The following is a 20,803-nucleotide window of genomic DNA, read 5'->3' on the forward strand; positions in this document are numbered from 1 at the left end:
CCTTCCAACCCAAACCATTTTGTGATTCTGTGATTCCCATTTCCTTCCCCCAGGGTCTGATATCATGCAGCTTGATCTAGCTGAAGGATTCAACCTGTGATTTTCAACTGGCACTATCTGGTGTTTAAAAAAGAAAAAGTGAGTTTTCAGGAGATTGCCCTGCCATTGAACTCTGGCAGTCTGGGATGTTGCCATTCCAAGGGGTCAGACTGCAATACAGAATTACCTATGTAAGACAGAGAGAGCCCAGGAACAAATTCAACTCTGGGAATTAAGAATCCCACTCGGAGACAAGCGCTACAATGCTGGTCCCAGCACTGATGGGGTTAAACAGCCCAAATCTCTCTTTGATTTTTGCCTTTTCACGTCTCCCCCCAGCAGATGCAGAGCTGACCCCTCTGAGGTAGTGGATGAAGTCCTGGCACAGCCACCGAGGGCAAACAAGAGCCCAGTGTCCAAGCACTTGCCAACCAGTCGTGGGCGAAGTCACAAGACGAGCTCTCTGTAGAATTCCAGGAGAAAGATGCCCAAGGGATCCTGAGGCTACAGTTGGACAGCGATGAAAGGCCAATTCTGCAGCCGGGAAGCCTCAGCCACACACTGAGCCCACAAAAGGAGTTTTCATTCACGCCCCTCACACACGCACTCCCCCAAATCACCTGCTTTTCCTGACGTACCCGCAGTTCACAGGGAATAAAATCCTCCACGGGGGAGTTACTGTGGGCCCACGGTGCCACCTAGTGACAACTGGAGACAGCACCCGAGCGCCTCCGCCGCTCCAGAGCCACTCAGCTTTTCCATTGGGTAATTTCCTCTCCATTTCCTCGTATTTATCAACTGTCCTGGCGACTGAATTCAAGTCTTCTAAATATTTGCTTCTAGTCACTATCTTTTCACTGGCTCTCCTCTTCCAAGGGGCTCTTTCCGTTCCTGAAATAGGGTGATGTTTCTTCCAAACTTTCTAAACTTCAACTCTGATCAACTGTTCAGCCTGGAGAAAAGCAGGCTGGAGGGGGGGGCTTCTCCATCTCTACAATTCCCTGACAGGAGGGTGGAGCCAGGTGGGGGTCTGGCTCTGCTCCCAGGGAACAAGGATGAGAGGAAGCAGCCTCACGTTGCACCAGGGGAGGTTTAGGTTGGATATTGGGAAAGATTCTTCATGGAAGGGCTTGTCCAGCCTTGGCACAGCTGCCCAGGGCAGTGGTGGAGTCCCCATCCCTGGAGAGATTTAAAAGCCCTGTGGATGTGGCACTTGGGGACGTGGGTTAGTGGTGGCCTTGGCAGTGCTGGGGAATGCTTGGACTTGATGGTCTTAGAGGGGTTTTCCAACCTAAATGATTCCATGATTCTAATTTGACCAAGAGCAGCCAATCCCTCCCAGTTATGAGAATGGGAGAGACTATTTCAGCCTTCTCCTGTCCCAGGTATACACAGAATGTCTCTTCACAAATTCATACATAACCCATCTGCACAACAAGCTTAAAATTCAGACACTTCAATGACTCCATAATGTTTTTCATACCCTTAATAACCAATCCCTGAGTCAAGAAGTACAAACAGCTCTACAAGAGGCATCACTGGACACAGGCTCTGGGCCAGAAGGAGGGAATAGGAGCCCCAAACTCCCATTACCCACAGCAGTGTTTTCAGATTTCTGAGATTTTTTCCTACCCTCTATCTGCTTTGGCTACGGACGACACATCCAAACTGTCTTCTGGGCTGTGGAAGGTGTTTCCAAGCACTAAGGCAAAGGAACTCTAACTCATTATGGGACCCTCACACCCCCTAAGATACAAATAGCAGTAGAACAGGATCCATCTAGGAACCTGATGTAATATCCAGTCAGTTTTGCTGGATGGGGGGTCAGTCATTCCGTGTTTCCCCCCTGTGAGCAGGTCACAGGGAGAAGTGTCCATGCCTGCAGGTGGCAGCGAGGATGAGGCTGGCACAGAGCAGGGTGGTGAGCAGGGTCAGGGCACACACCAGGTAACTGTGTTCCCTGAGCCCCACGGGAACCTCCAGCATCGATTCCTGCCGTGCCTGCAAGGAAAAACAAATGGATTGTACTCATTTAACAAACGGTTCCTTTTTGCCTTCAACTGAGAGCATGAGTAACCAGACCCTGATTTAACCAGCCCTTGGCTGAGGCTTCTTCTGGGATTTGAAATCAAAACCAAGATGGGACATCCCCTTTTTAATCCTCAGCAAACACAGTGCCAGCCACTGCTGCACTGCAAAGCTCAGTAAATGGACCTGCTGCCACTTGTATCCCTGTATCTCTGCTCCTACACGCCTGGGGATGTGTAGGGAATACCACATGGAGGAGAGCAGCTCTCACAGTGAAGTCAGATCAATGAGAAGACAGATTTCCCCAGGGTAAACAACTATTTGGTTTTTTGTGGATGCAGGAAGCTCCAAAGTGTTTTTGGACAAGAGCTGCAGATATCCCAGGCATCTCCAAGCATCTTAAATATAAGAAGGCACGTGTGTTACTACAACAACGGATTGTTTATTATATAAATCAAGTCTTATTTCTGAATTTCTATGCTACTGCGACCCTTCTGAGCATCAAAGGCAGTTGTTGAACACACTAGAGATCCAACTTCCCTTGATTTTGAATACAGAATAAGAAATTTCACCTCTCCTAAATACTTACCCCCAATCAGATACCAACAAACAAACAGAAGTGGCCTTTTCTTTAAGGATGCTATTCCTTAAATCTTTGCAGTTTTACCCCTCCTTTAGTTATATCATCAAGTAGTTTTTCACTCTGCTATTCCTCTGAAGCACCAACATTGTAAAGACTTTTCTTAATTTGACCAGAGCCAATTATATCCTAGAATTCCAAGTAAACTAGTAAGGAAAAAAAAAATAGGTGAGAAGAGCAGCCATCCCAAAGGGCCAGAAGAGCACAGAGTGACTGTAAGCACGGCAGAAGGGCAGGATGACCCCCACCAAAAGCCACTCAGAAAGGAAGAAAGGAGCCTCACAAAGGGGGAACCACCTAACTAGTCTTCTACTGATTAATTCCTGTGCTATGGAAGTTGCTAATCACACCAAAAAAAGAAGCAGGAAACGTTAAAAAGAACCAGAAAGGAGAACTCACGGGTCTGTGTGTTGTGCTGTGCCACTGACAGGGACCAACGTTCTCGGCCAAGCAGGGAGCTCCCACTTCAGCAGGCTCCCAACACTCTGCTGCCAGCTGACCTAGGGAAGGCATCAGTGCCTCAGCAGGAGCCAGGGGGGATGAAGCAATCTGGCCTGCAAGACTCTGCCAAATAAGGGATCTTTCCCCCACAACAGCTTGACAGAATCAACTCCCTGGAAGGCAAGCGGTGAAACAGCACTGACAGAAACATGCCAGCTCCCCTGCACGGCTGGGCAGTCCTTCCTGTGAACTCTGCAACAATTCCCTTCCTGATACAGCAGGTAACCAAGAAAGAATCTCACTTGTGTGGCATCTTGGCCCTTCTGTCCTTAACAGGGCAAAGAATTCCTGGTTAGCCTATAGATCCCTCAACTTTACCCAGACTTAGAATTTTCCCCAAAATAAGTAAGTCATTCTTCCATTTCTCCTTCTTGGCCTTCTGTCAGCACATGCAAGAACTCCCTTCCAATGCTTTACACATTTTCATAATAATAATAAATGTTTTCCTGTTTGTAAGGAGTAAATGTGGCAGAAAAACAGGAAGATTTCAGACCCCTTTTTTAAATGAAAAGGCAGTCTTGCCTGCCCCTACATTTACCCCAGAAAATCATTGTTCAAATGATGCACAAGTGAAGATAAAAGACTTGAAAACCATTGGTGTGTTTGATTTGGCACCTGGCAGGAATGACTTTGTGAAGGGACACGAGATTTGCAGCAAAACTATAAGATTTCATTGTTCATATAGCTTGAAATATTCATTGTCAGTGGTATCAGGTTCTTGTTTCATCTGAGTTTGAGACTGACCATTCTAAGCTTCAGGCACAGTTTCCTACATTCCCCCTTTACATAGAGGGAATGCAGGAACAAAGTGTTAGAAACCATCAGAATACTTTGATTCCTCTAAATAGGCAACAGTGGATATTAAATACACTCTGCACAGCTTCAGCTGCCAAGGGAAACACTGGGAGCATGGTCAGAGCAGGAGGCCTTTGGCAAGCCAGGGCCTGCCAGGATCACAGCAAACACGTGGATCATGACAACTGCCAACACTTCCAGCTGGAAGAACCCAGGCAGCACAGGGGTACAATGGCAGCAGCATAACACCAAGAGGTGTGCTGACAATCCATCTGCCTTTGGCCAGGCAGCAGCACCCAGCGAGGAAGACAACGTGGTCTTTCTCAGGGCCACGACCTTCCCCTCGTGCTCACACAAGTACCAAGAGCTCCGTGTCCAGCAAAAAAAACACAGAGCCAGATTCCAAGCTCTGGATTACCCACGGTTATTCCTCTCTCCCCAGAGAAACATCATGGAGAATCTCACCGTGGCAGCAGCAGAGCAGCACTTCTGGGCTCTCCAGGACGACCAAGGCTTGCTGGCTCCCCTCGGCGGGCCGGTGGTACCGCGCGTGCACGGGCACGGCAGCGCGGAAACAGCGGGAACACCGCGGGTCCGCTTCCAGGTACAGCACCAGGACAAGAGCTGTGGCCAAGTACTCGGGAGCCTCCACATCAGTGACATCAGGAATCAGCACCGCCTGCGAGTGGGAAAGACACAGGTGTGGCTGTGATCGGAACTGACACCGGGGGGGGAAACAATTTCCCTCATTTTATTTTCTAGCACTGGGCTTGATTTCGTGGTCAGGATGATCAAGCTGGAAATTCTGGCCTTAAGCTGCTCCAAAACACCTTTCTAAGTCCCTCTCCAATGAGTGATTCCTACATGTGAAAAGCTTAGTGTCACTGTGCCTGCAGCCAAACCTGGGAGGCATCAGCTCAACGAGGTGAGTAAGCAAGGCCGGACCTGCACCTCAGGCACCCCAAAGGCAGAAGGTGCCCACAGCCTTTGCATCCATGTTTTAACCAAATTAAGCACCTAAGGAAATTTAAGCCACAGCCTTTGTGCATCTCTATATCCAAAATGTGAAGCAAAGACTGGAAAGTAACACAGAAAGCCGGGATGAAAACAAAGCTGGGAAGCTACTCCATCCAAACACACAGCACACTGCTTACAGCTCCCCACCACCTTTCTGGGGGTTACCCTTCCCCCTTCTCAACCCAAGTGCTTTTCCCACAGCTGCTCACCAGGGGGCTAAGCAGAGGAACAGCAGCTCCACCAGACAGTGTATGGGAATATCAGCAGCACACGACACAAAACTGATGCTGATCAAACCAGAGATACAGTGAGATGTCACAAAGATGATTCTGTGTGGCATCTCCTTCCAGGGATTAATCCCCTTGGTGCAACAAGCCAGATAATGAGCAGAGATTACAACTCCCTGAGTCCTTATCCAGGTCACTGCCAGATCTCCTGGCACTGGGGCCATTACCTTGGTTAAATTTTGCTGCTGCAGCGTCGCCAGCTCGTAGGAATCCACGTAGATTCCTGGTGGAAGACGAGTTCTAGCTGCCACTGCACATCCCCCTGCATCCTCCCCAAGCTCCACCTTCACCAGCAGGTCCCTTCAAGCAAAAACAGAAGCAAAACATTTATACCTGCCCTTCAAAAGTTGGCACAAAAACCCTGAGAGATATCTCCCAGATGCACAGAGAAGAGATGCAGCTCTCACACTGTGCAATTCATTCAGAACACAGTTCCCTGCCAAGCTGTGCTCTCCTTCACCCCAACTCCACATCCATGGCCAAAATGAAGTTTCACTTCTTTGTTAACTTCTCAATTACCGTCTCCACAGAGATCTTAGAAAGGGAACTCCAGTGAGGAGTGTTCTCCTCCACTAGAGCTTGTTAATCATTTGATCATGTTACTCCATTCCTGAGACATGCTCACGGATCAAGAAGTTGATACAACTGTGCCTGAAAAGAAGAGAAGCTTCTTCTCATGTAAAACCAGCCCTGATGTTGTACTGATGGAGGGCTGGGAGAGCACTCACCTGTGAAACCCCTCTTTGAGGAGCTCCTGTGTGACTGTGGTGTCCCGACAGGCTGCCTGCACATCTGAGGTGACACAGAGACAACAGGTTAGAGTGTGCACAGAACAGCACAGAGATCACAGCACAGTGATCACAGCACTCAGAGAGATCACAGCACACACAGAGATCACAGCACAGTGATCACAACACACACAGTGATCACACGGGCTGGCAGCTTTAACTAGTGAAGCCATATAATCCATGAATATCTCATCTGCAAAACCTCTCACAGGAGAATTCGACTGTGATCAACAGCAGAAGAGGTTTCTTGGGCCACTGACTGAGATGTGCTTCCCAAATCATGGAGTGGTTTGGGTTGGAAGGGACCTTAAAGACCACCTCATTCCACCCCATGCCATGGGCAGGGACACCTTCCACTAATCCAAGCTGCTCCAAGCCCTGTCCAACCAGGCCTTGGACACTTCCAGGGATGGGGCAGCCACAGCTCCTCTGGGCAACCTGTGTCAGGGCCTTCCCACCCTCAAAGGGAACAATTCCTTCCCAATATCCCATCTAACCCTGCCCTCTGGCAGTGGGAAGCCAATGCCCCTTTGTCCTGTCCCTTCAGGCCCTTGCCCGCAGTCCCTCTCCAGCTCTGCTGGAGCGCCTTCAGGCATTGGAAGGGGCTCTAAGGTCTCCCCGGAGCCTCCCCCTGTCCGTGCTGAGCACGCCCAGCTCTCGCGGCCTGTCCCAGCGCCGAGGCCGTTCCCGCTGCCGCGGGCACTCACGGAGGGCGCAGAGCAGCGCTCCCAGCCCGGCGCCGACCCGCCGCCCGCCCGCCATGGCGCCCGCTCCCAGGGCTGCCCGCGGCGCCGCCTGACCGCGCGGGGCCCGCCCGCGCCTCGCTCCGCCGCGCCGTGTCCCGCAGGCGTTGATGCGGACAGCCCGGAGGGGGCTTTCGGAGCAGGGGGCCTTTAGCTCCAGGGCCGCTGTAGCCATGGCAACCGGGCGGAGGAGGAGGAAGCATCGCCTTCGTGCCCGGCCCTGCGGCCGCCCGAGGTGAGGGGAGGGGCGGGAGTACAAGAGAGACGTGGGGCTCCCGGAGCGGGTCCAGCGGAGGGTACGGAGATGCTGAAGGGACTGGAGTATCTCATGGAGCAGGAAAGGCTGAGGGAGCTGGGGCTGTTCAGCCTCCAGAGGAGACACCGAGAAGGGCCCTTATCCATATCTGTCAGGGTCTGCAGGAAAGGGCAGGGGATGGACCCGGCTCTGCTCGAGGCTGCCCAGCAGTGGGTGCCCAGCCCAGAAACTGGTGCCCAGGAAGTTCCACCTGGACATGAGGAAGAACTTCCCTGTGCAGTGACCGAGCCCTGAACAGAGACCGGAGAGGGTGTGGAGTCTCCTCGCTGGAGATATTCCAGACCCCTCTGGACACAGTCCTGTGCTGTGTGCTCTGGGATGGCCCTGCTGGAGCAGGGAAGTGGGACCAGGTCAGCCCCTGTGTTCCCTTCCCGGATCCATCTGGGATCTGCGAGGGGCGGGAGGGCCCGGCCCTGCCCCGCCGCCCCCCCGGGCCGCTCCCGCGGCGGAAAAACGGCTTTTTAACGGCAAAAGCGGCGCCGCTGCTGCGGCAGTGCCATAAAACACACCCGCGGATCCAAAGAGCAGCTGCTCGCGTTTATGTTGCTCGTCTTCACAGAATCCCAAAATGGTTTGGGTGGGGTGGGACATTAAAGCTCATCTCGTTCCACCCCCTGCCATGGGCAGGGACACCTTTCACTGTTCCAGGTTGCTCCAAGCCCCGTCCTGCCTGGCCTTGGACACTTCCAGGGTGGTTAATCTCCACTATTAAGGACTTTACTGCAAATTTGAACTCTTTCCTATGTGGCTTTTAACAAAGGAGGAAGACTTTTCAACTCTACTTCAAAGCAGTTTTTGAAGAGTAATGTAATTTTTCTCAATTTGGAGACGTACACTGATTTTTTTTGGGGGGTATAATTTGTTACTTTGGCTCTCTGTAGGGCAGTCTGAGCTCACCTTCACATTTGGCATATTTTCACTTATTTAAAACCAAAATAAAAGTAACACACGTACTCAGTGCTGTAAACTGAGCTGGGAAACAAGATCTGCAGCAGACTTGGATCTTTAAATCTGCTCTAATTTAATTCCATAATTCATTAATTTTCACCCAGAAAGGGGGTGGAGCCAAGGGCAGAGCTGATGCTGAGAAGTTCCCAAGAGCATTTGGGGACAAATGTGATAAGGCAGAAAGGAGAAGTTGTTGCTGCCAGTCAGGCTGATGTTCCTCCTCTCCTGCTACAAGACCAAATGCTTCAGAGAAAAGTCAAAAGGATAATTAGGGACCAACTTCATAACCTCCTCTGTGTAGTAGCTGACTGAGGCACTGGTACCTGAGAGTTCAGCAGTCCTTACTTTAAAATGAGACATTTCCACTCTTTAAAATTAATTCATGTTTTCGTTGTTAACTAATAAGGAGTTTTGTTATTTTTGGTTTTCATTTCTGACTGTTCTCTCTCCTTGTCCCGTCTGTCACAGGCTACAGATCTGGTGCTGTAGCAAGATCACTCTGAAGCTTCAGAAAGCAAACACTGACTGGGTGCCCCTGCTCTTAAAGTCTTAAAAAAGGGGCAGCCACAGCATTAGATACATCAATGGATGCAAGGCTGAAGTCAGGAGTGTGATATCCCCAGGCTTGTGACAAACAGACAAATAAGGGAATTCCTCCCTGTGAGGGTGGGGAGGCCCTGGCACAGGTTGCCCAGAGAAGCTGTGGCTGCCCCATCCCTGGACATGTCCAAGGCCAAGTTGGACAGGGCTTGGAGCAACCTGGGCTAGTGGAAGGTGTCCCTGTCCATGGTGTGGGGTGGAACTGGATGGTCTTTAAGGTCCCTTCCAACCCAAACCATCCTGGGAATCTGGGATTTTGCTGAACGTGTCACTCTACTCCTGACAAAAAGACCAGCACTGAGGGACACTCACACTTTGTTTCCTTTTTCCCTGTTTCCCAGTGAGGTTCAACCATTGCTGAGGATGCTGATGAGGCCACTCCCAGCACCAGGACCGGGATGACTTTCACTGCACAGAAGTGCGGGGTCTGCTTCCAGCCCCCATCCATCGTCCTCATCTACAGAGACCACAGCCAGGATAAGACCCGCCGGCGCATCATGCCCGTCAGGAATTTCTCCAGGTTCTCAGGTGAGGTGCATTCGTTCACCTGTAGCATTCCCCAGGTCCCCTCCAGACACAGAGAGAGGAACTCACTGGTAACAGCACTGTTAGTAACCACTGAGTAGCCTCTTACCGGCATGCAGGGCGTGCAGACAGGGGTGTTTTGGGGTGATGACACTGCCTCCCCGAGGAGCCCAAGGCTCCATCTCAACCTGAGCAGTGCCTCTCTAAGTCTGGAGGGTTTGGAGAGACACCCTTGGGAGGGACTGGGAGAAGATCTGTCTCTGGGAAGAGCTTTGCTTGCAGCTGTAAGTCCTCGTGGTGTTTTTTGTCTCCAGACTGCAGCATGGCTGCCGAGCAGCTGAAGAACAACCCTCGGCACAAGCCCTACCTGGAAGGGGTCTCGCTGCGGCAGCTCCAGAAGCTCTACAGGTTGCTGAGAGGTCATCTGGGAGGAGAGAGCCTGGCTGAAAGCTTGGAAAAGTTTCAGCAGGAAGAGACCATTGACCCAGAGGAGGATATGAACAAACTAGATGACAAGGAACTAGCCAAGAGGAAGAGCATCATGGATGAGCTCTTTGAAAAGAACAGGAAGAAGAAGGATGACCCCGATTTCATCTATGACGTTGAGGTGGAGTTCCCACAGGATGAGCAGCTGGAGTCCTGTGGCTGGGACCTGGAGTCAGATGAAGAAATCTGATTCCAGACAGAGGTGTCTTGGATGGGCAGCTCAGACACAAACCTCACTGTCCCAGCAGAGAGGATGATGTCAGTGCCACACAGAACTGATGCACATTGGCTACGGAGAATCCGAGGGACCACAGCAGTCCCAGGGTTAAGGGAGCTTTGTTTAAGAAGCCAGACTTGATGAAATGAAAACTTGGCAGCTGAAATTGTTGGGTGGTTTTAATCTTTTCCTACATAAAAGAATTTATTTAATCTTTCAATTTTTTTTACATTTCAGTCAGCTTTGGCTGAAAATGAAGTGTTAAATATTCATGTCCTGAAAGCACTGTTAAAGCTGTATTGCACAAGTAGAGTGTTTCTTATTGCCTGCTGGGAAGTTAAATATATATCAATCTTTCTGGATAAATCAACAGTGCATTGAGGATATTACTCTCACATTTCCAGTTTTAGCTTACACAAATATAAATCCTTATATTTAAGAAAAGGAATATCTAGAAAATGAATTAGTCTTGAAAGCACTTTTGAAAACACAGTGATTTCAAATTGCTGCAATGGGGTGGTTGGTTCCTTACACTGCTGGATGATGCTTTCCTGTAAGTGCTCAATTCTGGGAGAATGTGCTTAAAGTATCCAAAAAAAATAGAGTGGTAGAAAGTCAAAGGCTGGGCTTTAGAGTAAAACAAAACCTTTACTCATCCCACTGAAGCTTTTATTCCCACTGTCTACCTCAGCTGGTCTGTACCAGCCAAATCCTTCTCTCCTGCAACAACTGGAGGACTAAGTTTAGGATTTTTTAGGAAATTGCACAACTCCAAAAGCTTCCCGGGTTTCAGCTTTCCAAACCCAGGCAGCTGTGAGGGCTGTGGGTGGGATGGGCCTTCATCCTGAGCTGCTGCCTGAGGTAACTCAGAGGAGTTGTAAATGGCCTCCCAGACTAGTTCCTGCCTTCCTTCTTGCAACCACAAACTAAATAAAACATGTTAAATTTATCAGCAAGATGTCTTGTGGCAGCACAGGCACTGGAGCTGGAGGAGCTCTCCTCCCACACACCGAAACGATGGAGTCACTGCTGGGAAAATCTGGAACGGGTCTCAGTGAAACCACAGTGCTGTGCCACCACTGCAGAGCAGGAGGGAGCTCACACTTGGCCACGGGGGTCTTCAGTTAGAAACGGAAGCTGGTGCCTCACTTGCCAAAATTAAAGAAATCTAAAGCCTGACTCAGCTCTCCCAGGACCGGAAGGGGTGTGTGGGGCTCTGGCACAGGCCTTGCCTCAAAGACTGCAACAGAACAGCAGAGAAAGATCTCCCACTTGGGCGGGAGGGGGCCATGGGGACTCCTGCACACTCGTCCTGTACCCATTGTTGTCCTGGCTGGGCTGGGAGGATGTGGCTGCACCCCCTCCCTGGGCATGGCCCTTCTCACAGTGGGGGCTCAATGAGGCCTAACCAGTGCCCAGCTGAGGGGGTAATCACCTCCCTGGACCGTGAGGTTCCTGCTGGCCTGTCCCCCCAGCCCACACCAGCCCTTCAGGATGGAGCCCTGCTGGTCCTCCCAGTTTGGGCTCATCTGTGAACTTGGCACAAAGGTGCTCCACAGCCTTCTTTAGGTCATGGACAAAGATGAAATGGGGCAGATCCCAAACCAGACCCTGTTTTCTCACCAGCCTCCTACAAACCACTACCTTGCGTGCTTCATCTTCCAGCTGATCCTTACCTGGCTGGCTGCCCATCCATCCAGACTGTGACATCCACACTTGCATGAAGAATGTTGTGGGATAGTGTCCAAAGCCTTGCTGAAGCTGAGGGAAATGGCACCCACCACTTTCCCCTTGCCTACAGATCCACCCATTTCATCCTGAGAGGAAAGCAGGTCAGGCAGGCACAAGTTACCCTCATCAATCCACGCTCACTGCTCCCAGCCACCCTCTTCTAGAGGTGTGTTCCAAATAAAGGATACTCCGTGGTTTTCCCAACATGAAGGTGACTGCCGAGTTGCTCCCTGGGATGTCCTTTTGGCCATTACTGAAGTTGGGTGGGACACTTGGGTTCTCCAGTCATGGAAGGGCCTTCCCTATCCCCATGACCTTGCAAAGATGGTGAGAGCAGCTTTGTAAAGATGTCCACCACTCTGAAAGTGGAATCTCCTCCTGTTGCCCTGACATCCCATGCACATCCCAGCTCCAGGTGAGCCTCAGCTTTCCAGGCACGTGATGGGGAAGTGTGGATTATCCCGCCCATCAGCTCAATAGAACCAAGAACCCCCGCTCTTTATTCATGCCCTGGGCAGTGCCAGGTGCCCGGGTTCCTCCCTGCATGTGTTCCCACAGCTGCACCCCACATCCCCCTTCCAAAAGGAGATGCAGCGTTGGCTGGGGTGGGGGGGAAGCAAGCCCATCCACAATCCAAGGTTGGCCCTGGCACCCACAGCAGGGAAAAACACCCCCAGGGACTGGGGTACCTGCTCAGCCTGCCAGCAGGGAGACACTGGAATGCTGCCAGGAGACAGCACAGGGATGTATTTTTGGGTCATTGCTGTCCCCCAGGGGTGCAGCTTACGGGCAAAAGAAGGGCTGAAAGAGGCTGAGGGATTCCCCAGCTGGGGCCTGGTTTGGTTTTGGCTAGTTCAGTCTAAAATAGGGCCAGAAAGCGGCCATTTCTGAGCCGGGTCTGACAGTGGGGTTCCAGAGCCTTGGCCATGCTCGGTCCCATTGGAGCTGCCAGCATGTCCAGCAGGGTCCGAGCTGTGCCACTTCCCAGCCCGGCACGGCCATCAGCCACACCAGGCTCACCCAGCCCCTGTCCCACACCTCTGCCGGGGAGGGGGCTGCCCTGCTCCTGCTGCCTGCACCACCCCTGGCATCTTCCCGGCCCCACGCCAGCCTGGGCATCTCCCTCCACCACCTCCCAGGACGACTCCAGTGGGCTTGAGCCCCCAGCACATCCCCCATTCCCCTGCGGAGCCCACCCACATAAGGACATGCCCCCAGCATGCCCACAACGCCACTGCTGCTTTCCCACTCCCCCTGTTCCCAATTAAACATGTTTCACTGGAAAATCCCAGCAGTGCCAGGGAATAAAGCCGCTCCAGTTCTCAGAAGGGCTTTTGAGTTAGCGCAAACCACCATCACTTCTCCTTCCCCCACAGAGACTCTCCGAGGAACAGAGCAGCACTTCCCCAGGTAGCCCTGCCCCTCCAGGAGGGACAGTGTGAGCTGCACCCGGAGCTGGGTGGAGGAAACCCCCCACACCCACCGGAGCAGGGCTTCCACAATGAGGGGGAGGGCCTTCTCTTACTTCCTCTGCATGTTTAATCCAGCACTGCTGGCAGAAAATAAGTCCATGATAAAATACCAGCAGGATATAATTTACTCTCCTGCCTTTCAATCAATATTTCACATGGTTTCACTCAGGCTGTTTTTAATGGACTTTCTAACCAGGACTGTGGTTTACCAAGGAAATAAACCCCCAAAATGTGTCTTTCAGTCCTGCTGACAACGCCCATCTTATCAGCTCACACACAGGGTGCACGCCCCGGGCTGCCTTCGGGTTTGCAAGAGCACTGTGGGAGGCTGAGGCTAGGGAGACCCTTCTCTGCAGCGCCCGGGTGATGTCTGCTCCAGCCCGGGGCACCTCGTGGAGGCCCTTTGCAGATCTGGAGGATGTTTTGAGGTGGGAATAAATAAAAGGAACTGCCTGAATGGGGGGGGAGGGGAAACAGCACTGGGGAAAACAGTCACAGAATCACAGTCTAGTTTGGGTTGGAAGGGACCTTAAAAAATAATCTGTTTCCACCTCCCTGGCATGGGCAGGGACACCTTCCACTAGCCCAGGTTGCTCCAAGCCCCATCCAACCTGGCCTTGGACACTTCCAGGGATGTGGCATCCAGAGCTTCTCTGGGCAACCTGTTCCTTCAGCCAAGAGGTGTTTGATGTCGTGTCTGCTCAGCTCTTGTCCACACCAGCTGAAGGTTTCTGCTGAAGACGTGTCCCTTGAGGATTCCCAGGCTCCATCACTGGACACAGCCCTGAACCCTTTGGGTACCGTTAGGGCTCACCCAGCACCCCGTGTCCTCCATCCATCAAGTCTCCATCTCACCCACCTCAGAGAGGTTATCAACTGTAATCCTGTAAGTGGCCAACCTCCCACTCGTTCCCTGTCCTGAGCCCTTCCTCCTCCTCCTCCTCCTTCCCCTCCTCTTCTTCTTCCTCCTCCTCAGCCATCAGTAAGGGCTGGAAACCCCACACCGGTTTTTCAGCATCTTCAGCAGCTTCTCCTTGAGCATGAGGAAGACGACAGCGAAGGCCACCAGGAGCGTCAGGCAGGTGGGCAGAGCCAGCACGAGGTAGAGCAGCGCCAGGTCGGCCGTCTGCCAGCGGCAGCTCCGCAGGACGGGCCCGGGCAGTGCACCAGGGCTCAGAGTGTGGGAGCCGTGGCTGCAGGTCACCTCCCGCCCGTCGGGGACGCGCAGCCCCTCCACCCGCTGCAGGGCGTCCCACCAGCCCAGCGTGCAGCAGTTGTAGGGGTTTCGGCTGAGGTAGAGCTCCCACAGGCTCCTCCCCAGCGGCGTCCGCGCTGTGTCCGGCGGCAGCGCCGGGAGGCAGTTGTCCCGCAGGTCCAGGCTGTGCAGCTCCAGGGCGCCCAGCGAGGCGGGGAAGGCAGTCAAGGAATTCCCCGAAAGGTCCAAGCGTATGAGGCTGTTCAGGGTGGAGAAGTCCACGGCGGTGGAGGAGAGGCTGGTGTTCCTCAGAGACAGCACCTGCAGTGTCAGGGCAAGGTCCTGCAGCCACCCCAGGCCCCCGGTCAGTGCCTGGCAGTTGTCAGAGAGGTCCAGGTGGATCAGCGACGTTCCCTGGAAGGGGCGGCCGCCCAGCCCCCGCAGACCACAGCCGGCCAAGGAGAGATGGGTCAAGGTCTCCACACCTCTGATGTCTACACAGGGGGGACTCTCCGCCTCACCTGCAACGTCTGGCTGGGGACAGAGGTCAACCTGGTTGTGGCTGAGGTCCACAGTAGTGATCTTCCTGGTGCGGGTGAAAACCCCGGGAGGAAGCGCCCGCAGCCTGTTGGCACTGACGTTGAAGAGCTGCAGGTTGGGCAGGACATCCCCGACACCCACCTCTGTCCCCAGCTCCACCAGCCGGTTCTGGCTGAGGTCCAGCTCAGTCAGCATGGCTAAGGGGCCCTCCTCCAACAGGTGAAATGCCTCCAGGCAGTTCTGGTTGAGCTTCAGGTGGGTCAGTGAGGGCATCTGGGCCAGGAAGCCCTCCGGCAGGCCCCAGACCTGGTTCTGGCTCATGTCCAGCAGGCGCAGGGAGGAGAGGTTGCTGTAGCAGAGCTCATCCCAGAGCCTGACCGTTGTGATGTTGGTGGAGTTGCCATCAATGATCAGGAACTGCACGGTGATGTTGGCCAGGGAGGTGCCGTTGGGGAGGCGCTGGTAGAAGCTCATCCTGTTGTCCTGCAGCAGCAGGGAGTGGAGCTTGTTCTGCTGGGGCAGCACGGGGAAGAACAGCAGGCGGTTGTGGGACAGGTCCAGCACCTCCAGCTCAAAGAGGTCATTGCTTTCCAGAGCCAGAAACCACTCGATGACGTTGTTGCTGACGTTGAGCACCCTGAGCTGGGTGAGGCCGAACCCCACCAGACACGGGAGGTAGTTGTAAGCTATGTTGAGCCTCTGCAGACTCTGCAGCCCTTCAAAAGCTTCGTCAATCTCAAAGATGTAGTTCTTCTCCAGGTTCAGCTCCAGCAGCTGTGTCAGGTTTGTAAAGATGGACGAGTCCAGTCTCATGATGACATTCCTGGCCACAGACAGGGACTCCAGGGAAGATAGGTTCCAGACTAGAACCGACACCATGTCCTCAGTGAGGCGGTTTCCAGCCAGATCCAGTGTCCTCAAGGCTTGCAGAGCAGAAAGAGCAGCTGCTGTCAGCGAGTAGTTGGTGAAGAGGAGGTTGTCTGACAAGGAGAGCTCCTGGAGGCCTTGACTGCTGTGGAAGGTGCCGGGCTCAATGAGCTCCAGCCGGTTCCTGGTCAAACTGAGATGGCAGAGCTGGGTATATGGAAGCAGAGAGGCATTTCCCAGGACCTGGATAGTGTTGTCATCGAGCAACAGCTCCTCGGTATCACCTCGAAGGTTTCCTGGGATGGAGCTCAGCCATCTCCCAGTGCAGTCCATGGTGCTCTGCACCTAAAGCAAGAGGAGGATCTGTAACACCACTCTGAGAGGCAGGAGATGAGGAGGGAGAAGTTTGGGGAGCAGAATGAGTATGGAGGAGGTGGCTCTGTGTTTAGAACCTTGGCACCCCAGTCCCCCCCAAGCCAGTAGCGGGGATAGGGAAGGTCTGGAGACGCTGAGGCGCCTGGGCTTTGCCAGGCAGGACCAAGCATTCAGAGGGGTGAGGGTTCACAGGAGAGGACTTACGAGCTCACAGCCACCCGGAGATGGTGCCCAGGCTGCAACTGCCCCGCTTCCCCGTCCCACTGCTAGGAGGACCAGAAGCAGGGAGAGACCAGGGAGCGGGGCCTCCATCTCAGCGGCGGCACTCCTGTGGAGATGGAAACAGAGCGAGGAGGTCAGAAGCTGCAGACTGCTCACCCCAAAAGGTGCAGGTGACCTGGGCCACCACGAGCTGCCTGTGGAGAAGGGACAGAGTGCCTCAGCACCAAGCCCACCCACCCCAGCAGGAGCCCTCATGGGGCTCCCCCAGTTTGAGCCTGGAGGGCAGGAGAAGAGCAGGGACAGGGAGGTGGCAGCTCGGTCCCCGCATGGGGCAGCACATGTGGGAAAGGCACCGTCAGAGCTGCACAGCTGCTCGTGAATGCCACTGAACTGCATCCCTCGAGCAGAGGAGTCCCCCTGGCAGGGCTTGTGTCCCCTCTCTTGGCACCAAATGCTCCCCCAGGGGACACTGACCCAGTCCCCCCTGAGCCCCCCCCAGCACCCATCCCTGCCGAGGGCCCTCCTGGGGAATTGGAAGCTCTCCAGCACAACCTGCCCCGTTACTGACTTGGTGGGACTGGAGCTGATGACATTTGCATCTGGGGAAAAGCTGAAACTCAGGCAAATGAGCAGCGAGGGCTCAGCAAGGCCTCGGCACACAGCACTTTCAGAACTGCCACTGCTTGAAGGAGAAACGGGGGGGTTATCTTGGGCAGCCCTGCAGCTGGAGCCTCACAGCACAGAGGGAGCAGGGGCATGTCCTGGGCTGTCTCCTTCCTTGGGACAGCCAAAAGTACAGAGCTGGTGCCTTATCAAAGCAGCATTTATTAAGCAGGGGGATGCAGAGGAAGCCCCCCTTCCCCGAGCTGCAGCTGACACACAGCACCTTTTGCCCTCCCAAGCCCTTGGTCTCCAGCAGCCCCTCATACCCAGCAGGGAGCAGGAGAGGGACCTTGCTGAGTCCTCACTGCACCCAAAAAACAGCAGCTCTGGCTCTGGCTCCTGAAGTCCTCTGGAGAAGCTCCCACTTGCCTTCACCCAGCCCAGCCTTTCTTGGCCTCTCCGAACACCAGGAGCACCTCCATGCTCTCACTCCTCCCTGGAGCTGCAGGGATGGCACCTGCCCATCCAGGAGAGCAGGCAGCAGCCCTGGCAGGAAACCCTTGCCCGCAGCCCCACACCAGAGCCCACATCCAAGAGCTCTGGGAGCACCCAGGGTGCTCCCCACACCTCACACCAGCCCCATCACCGGCCCACGCAGCCACAGCTCTTCAAGCGTGGGCACCAGTGTCACACAGCCACCACACATCCGCAGACTGGCACCAAGGGCTCCCCAAAAACCCCCGTTGGGGTTTTCCCCCAGCACAGGTTTGGGGGGCAGGTACTCACCACGTGGGGCGGCGCGCAGGGTTTGGCACAGCCCATCCTGAGGCCAGTGGCCCCTGGGCTGCGCTCGGGGGGCTCTCGGGGCTGGGGGGCCAGGGGTGACCCGCTGGGTGTGTGACCCACCCGCCCTCCTGCTGAGCACCAATATAGCCTTTGCGGAAGGAGCGACGGAAACTGCAGTCACATGGAGGCAGAGAGCGGGGCCGAGCTCCTCGCTTACTGATCTCAGCACTTACAGCCGGGGTCACGCACTCACACACAGCTCCCTGGCAAGGAGGAACCTCGGGGGCCGGGCAGGGAACCAGGGGGTGCCAGGGGGAACCAGCTCCTGCCTGTCCTGCTGCTCCCAGGGACAAGCCTTGCACTGGGACTCCTCTGCACAGCTCCAGCAGCAGAACCCCTGCTCGGGTTTTGGGCTGCAGAGATCTTGACTGAAGGGAGGTCTGTGGAGCCACGGCACCGGTCCTGCAGCGTGGAGAAATGCCACCACCCTGCATGGCACCCAATCCCATTGTGTCCCTCCAGCTCCTGCTTGCCTCCAGTGCCCAGCACAGGGACTTTGACAGGAGCCGAGGGATGTGCATCCCATGGGGGAAAAAGGGGCTTTTATTTCCTGTTGCATCCCAAGCCAAGGTTGGACATGTCCCAGATGTTGAGTCCCCACTTTGGGACACCCATGCCCAGCCCCTCACATTGTGTAGGTGAGATTTGGGATTCCCCACCACCAATCCTTTGGGTCTCCTGGGGCTGCTCAGGATTTCTGCAAACCCAGCACCCAGGGCACAGGTCAGACCCATCTGGATACAGGGACTCCTGAGTGCTGATCCCTGTGGGAAACTCAGCAGAAATGGCTTTTCCCACAGCTGCCAAGAAACAAAGATCCATATTTCCAAGGCAATATGAGCAGGGAGGTCCCCTTACTCCTCATCCCCATCTACTCCTGCTCTCTATCTCCCCATCCCATGACTCCCTTCTCCCAAGGTCTCCACGCATCCCCAAGGTCCCAAATCCAGCCGCTGAGGAGGAAAATAGTTTGCACTGATCTACCTAGCTGGGGAAGGATTCAGAACTATGGAGAAGGGATCCAGCCCTGCAGCAGGACCCTGTCTAGTGGAATCAGCAGTTTCTGCTCTGCAGTGTCCATGCTCCACGTGCCATGTGCTCCATGGCACCAATGGGATATTCTGCAGAGCTGGGAGATGAACTGCGGCACACTAAGACCTTCCCAAGGGACATCTCAGCTGGGATCCCCCCTACCTGCCAGACCACGTGGCCCCCAAACTCCTGCAGCCAACACAAATGACCAGGGAGATAATTTTTTTGCCCTCCTCCTAAATTTAATTTCTTCTCTGGGAGAAAGCTGAGCTGTCCCATGCCACTCGTGAAAAAGCCCTGTGGTTTCGTTTCCTCCATTTTCAAGGAAGTTTGACATACAAAAATCAAGAAGGAGAAGAGAGAAGTGAACAGGAGTGGCAGAAACTGCAGCAGGGCACAATTCCCATGGCATTGCTCAAGGGCACACGAAGGGCTGAGACTGGCCAACGGTTATAAACTGCTGATCCCAAACCGTGCCACAAGCCCAGCCCTCACCCAAACCCCTCACCTGGTGCTTGGAGGTGCAGGAGCTGGCAGAGAGTCACCTGGAGCTGTAAAACTTGAGCATCCTCAGCCCTGACCATACTCCACTCACTGGATCTGGAGGCTCCTGGGAGACCTTCTGGTGAGATTCCTCCTTGTAGTGCCACCAAACATGGTGATGCCTCGAGGGTCAAACCAGCTTCCTCCTGCAGCCCAGCAGGAACTGGGAGAGAAAACAACTTGTTTCATGCCCTACTCCACCCCCAGCCCGTCCCCAGAGCCAGGGCAGCGTAACCCCCTCTCCCTGGCAGCGAGGGCACTGTGGGGTGAGAGAGTCCCTGCAGCACCCACCCAGGTTTCACCCACCCCGCTGTTCCCAAAAGCAGCCCCAGGCCAGGGCTCTGTGCTGGGGCAGTTTGGCAGCAGGGCTGCACTTCACACTTTCCCCACATCCTGCAGCCGGCTGGTTCTGAAAACGTCCCAGAGCTGCTGCTCGGTCCCCTCCTTTTCCTCCCCAGCAGCATCACACCCCTCACCCCCAGCCCTCACACTGGATGTGTGGTTTATGAGGGTTTAATTTATTTTTTAATATCAACATGGTAAAGGGACAGGGACTGAGCTGCCAGGACCTGCTGCTTCATCCAGCTCTTCAGGAAGCTCCAATCCAGCCCAATGGCACAGGTGGATTAAATTGAAGGAAATTCAGCTGCTTGGAGCTGTGTCTACAAGAGCAGCTGCAATTCCTGCAGCTGTAGGGGAGGACTGGGAATCCCCACATGGTTTTACACCCAGTGAACTTCCTCCGTTCCTCCCACGTCCTCTTCCTCCAAACCATCTTTTTCCCTTAACAACCCTCAAATTGTCAAGCACAAACCAAGAGAAAAGTTGTGACAAGAGGGCAGGCTCCCAGTTACTCCTGGAATGCTGCACCCAGTACAGGACGCTTGGGAAAGGGGAAACTGCAACAGGAAACAGCAGCCCCATTGCTGCACCTATGTTTTCCTGCAGGAAACATGATTTATTCCAGAGTGGAAGCACCAGGAGAAGGGTCACTCGGTAGCAGGACCACAGCCTTGGTGAGTGGGGGAAGAGTGAAACAGAAATGTTTCTCCATGGGCTTCCCTGATTCCCACTGGAATGGAGAAGTGGAGAGAATTAAACAAGTGGCTCTGCAAGGGAGGATGGTGCAAAACATCATTAATTTAATTCATTTCATTTAATCACCTGCTCTGGACAAAACAAGGGAAGCTCCAGGTCTGCTGTATCCCAGGAGCTGCCAGTAGCAGTAGTTGCCTCTAATTTAAGATGAACTGTGAACATAAAAAAGAAAACAGATCATTTGTTACATGGGTAAAAGGGAAAAGCTAAAATGGCCAGCTTGATGGCTGAACACTTTAAACTACAGCTCTGAAATTTCATCTGGCTGAATTTCTCCACAGGAATCCACCCAGTTTATCCCCAGGGAATAGGTAAGGATGTGTCCCATCCCAGGATGGCACAGACACAT

At 53.8% G+C, this 20,803-nt stretch overlaps 3 protein-coding genes across 9 annotated transcripts; 1 reads left to right on the top strand and 2 right to left on the bottom strand.

The window, feature by feature from the left end:
- Nucleotides 1-1,479: 1,479 nt before the first annotated feature.
- PIGX (phosphatidylinositol glycan anchor biosynthesis class X) lies at nt 1,480-6,869 on the bottom strand. The gene is made up of 6 exons (XM_027661747.1): nt 6,803-6,869; nt 6,036-6,099; nt 5,475-5,607; nt 4,469-4,682; nt 3,107-3,207; nt 1,480-2,040 (listed from the first exon to the last, which is right to left on the bottom strand). The coding sequence occupies exons 1-6, from the start codon at nt 6,855-6,857 to the stop codon at nt 1,897-1,899; spliced, it is 711 nt and encodes a 236-aa protein (XP_027517548.1). The 5' UTR covers nt 6,858-6,869; the 3' UTR covers nt 1,480-1,896.
- Nucleotides 6,870-6,958: 89 nt separating this feature from the next.
- Nucleotides 6,959-10,276, top strand: CEP19 (centrosomal protein 19). Of its 2 annotated transcripts, XM_027661749.1 has the most exons (4): nt 6,959-7,073; nt 9,044-9,230; nt 9,542-9,910; nt 9,947-10,276. In XM_027661749.1, exons 2-3 carry the CDS (start codon nt 9,101-9,103, stop codon nt 9,901-9,903), a joined length of 492 nt encoding a protein of 163 aa, XP_027517550.1. In that variant the 5' UTR covers nt 6,959-7,073; nt 9,044-9,100; the 3' UTR covers nt 9,904-9,910; nt 9,947-10,276. The 2 variants fall into 2 exon arrangements, with proteins under 2 accessions (XP_027517550.1, XP_027517549.1); XM_027661748.1 differs by having other exon boundaries at nt 9,542-10,276.
- Nucleotides 10,277-13,713: 3,437 nt separating this feature from the next.
- On the bottom strand, nt 13,714-20,607 carry NRROS (negative regulator of reactive oxygen species). 6 transcript variants are annotated; one of them, XM_027661735.1, is made up of 6 exons: nt 20,521-20,607; nt 20,289-20,428; nt 19,322-19,519; nt 16,901-17,011; nt 16,315-16,438; nt 13,714-16,080 (listed from the first exon to the last, which is right to left on the bottom strand). In XM_027661735.1, exons 5-6 carry the CDS (start codon nt 16,420-16,422, stop codon nt 14,113-14,115), a joined length of 2,076 nt encoding a protein of 691 aa, XP_027517536.1. In that variant the 5' UTR covers nt 16,423-16,438; nt 16,901-17,011; nt 19,322-19,519; nt 20,289-20,428; nt 20,521-20,607; the 3' UTR covers nt 13,714-14,112. The 6 variants fall into 6 exon arrangements, with proteins under 6 accessions (XP_027517536.1, XP_027517537.1, XP_027517539.1 ...); XM_027661736.1 differs by having other exon boundaries at nt 16,901-17,014; XM_027661738.1 differs by lacking the exons at nt 16,901-17,011; nt 20,289-20,428 and having other exon boundaries at nt 18,976-19,519.
- Between the last annotated feature and the right edge of the window lie 196 nt (nt 20,608-20,803).

The sequence above is a fragment of the Corapipo altera genome, unplaced genomic scaffold (assembly GCF_003945725.1).
Source record: "Corapipo altera isolate COAL_440 unplaced genomic scaffold, ASM394572v1 175, whole genome shotgun sequence".
Classification (NCBI taxonomy): domain Eukaryota; kingdom Metazoa; phylum Chordata; class Aves; order Passeriformes; family Pipridae; genus Corapipo; species Corapipo altera.

Coding starts and splice junctions, on each gene's coding strand:
- PIGX (XM_027661747.1), bottom strand. CDS start 6,857: ATGGCGGGCGGGCGGCGGGTCGGCGCCGGGCTGGGAGCGCTGCTCTGC. Junction 6,100..6,802: donor AGCGCTGCTCTGCGCCCTCC/GTGAGTGCCCGC, acceptor GTGTCACCTCAG/ATGTGCAGGCAGCCTGTCGG. Junction 5,608..6,035: donor CTCAAAGAGGGGTTTCACAG/GTGAGTGCTCTC, acceptor TTTTGCTTGAAG/GGACCTGCTGGTGAAGGTGG.
- CEP19 (XM_027661748.1), top strand. CDS start 9,101: ATGACTTTCACTGCACAGAAGTGCGGGGTCTGCTTCCAGCCCCCATCC. Junction 9,231..9,541: donor GAATTTCTCCAGGTTCTCAG/GTGAGGTGCATT, acceptor TTTTGTCTCCAG/ACTGCAGCATGGCTGCCGAG.
- NRROS (XM_027661738.1), bottom strand. CDS start 16,422: ATGGAGGCCCCGCTCCCTGGTCTCTCCCTGCTTCTGGTCCTCCTAGCA. Junction 16,081..16,314: donor CTCCGGGTGGCTGTGAGCTC/GTAAGTCCTCTC, acceptor CTCTTGCTTTAG/GTGCAGAGCACCATGGACTG.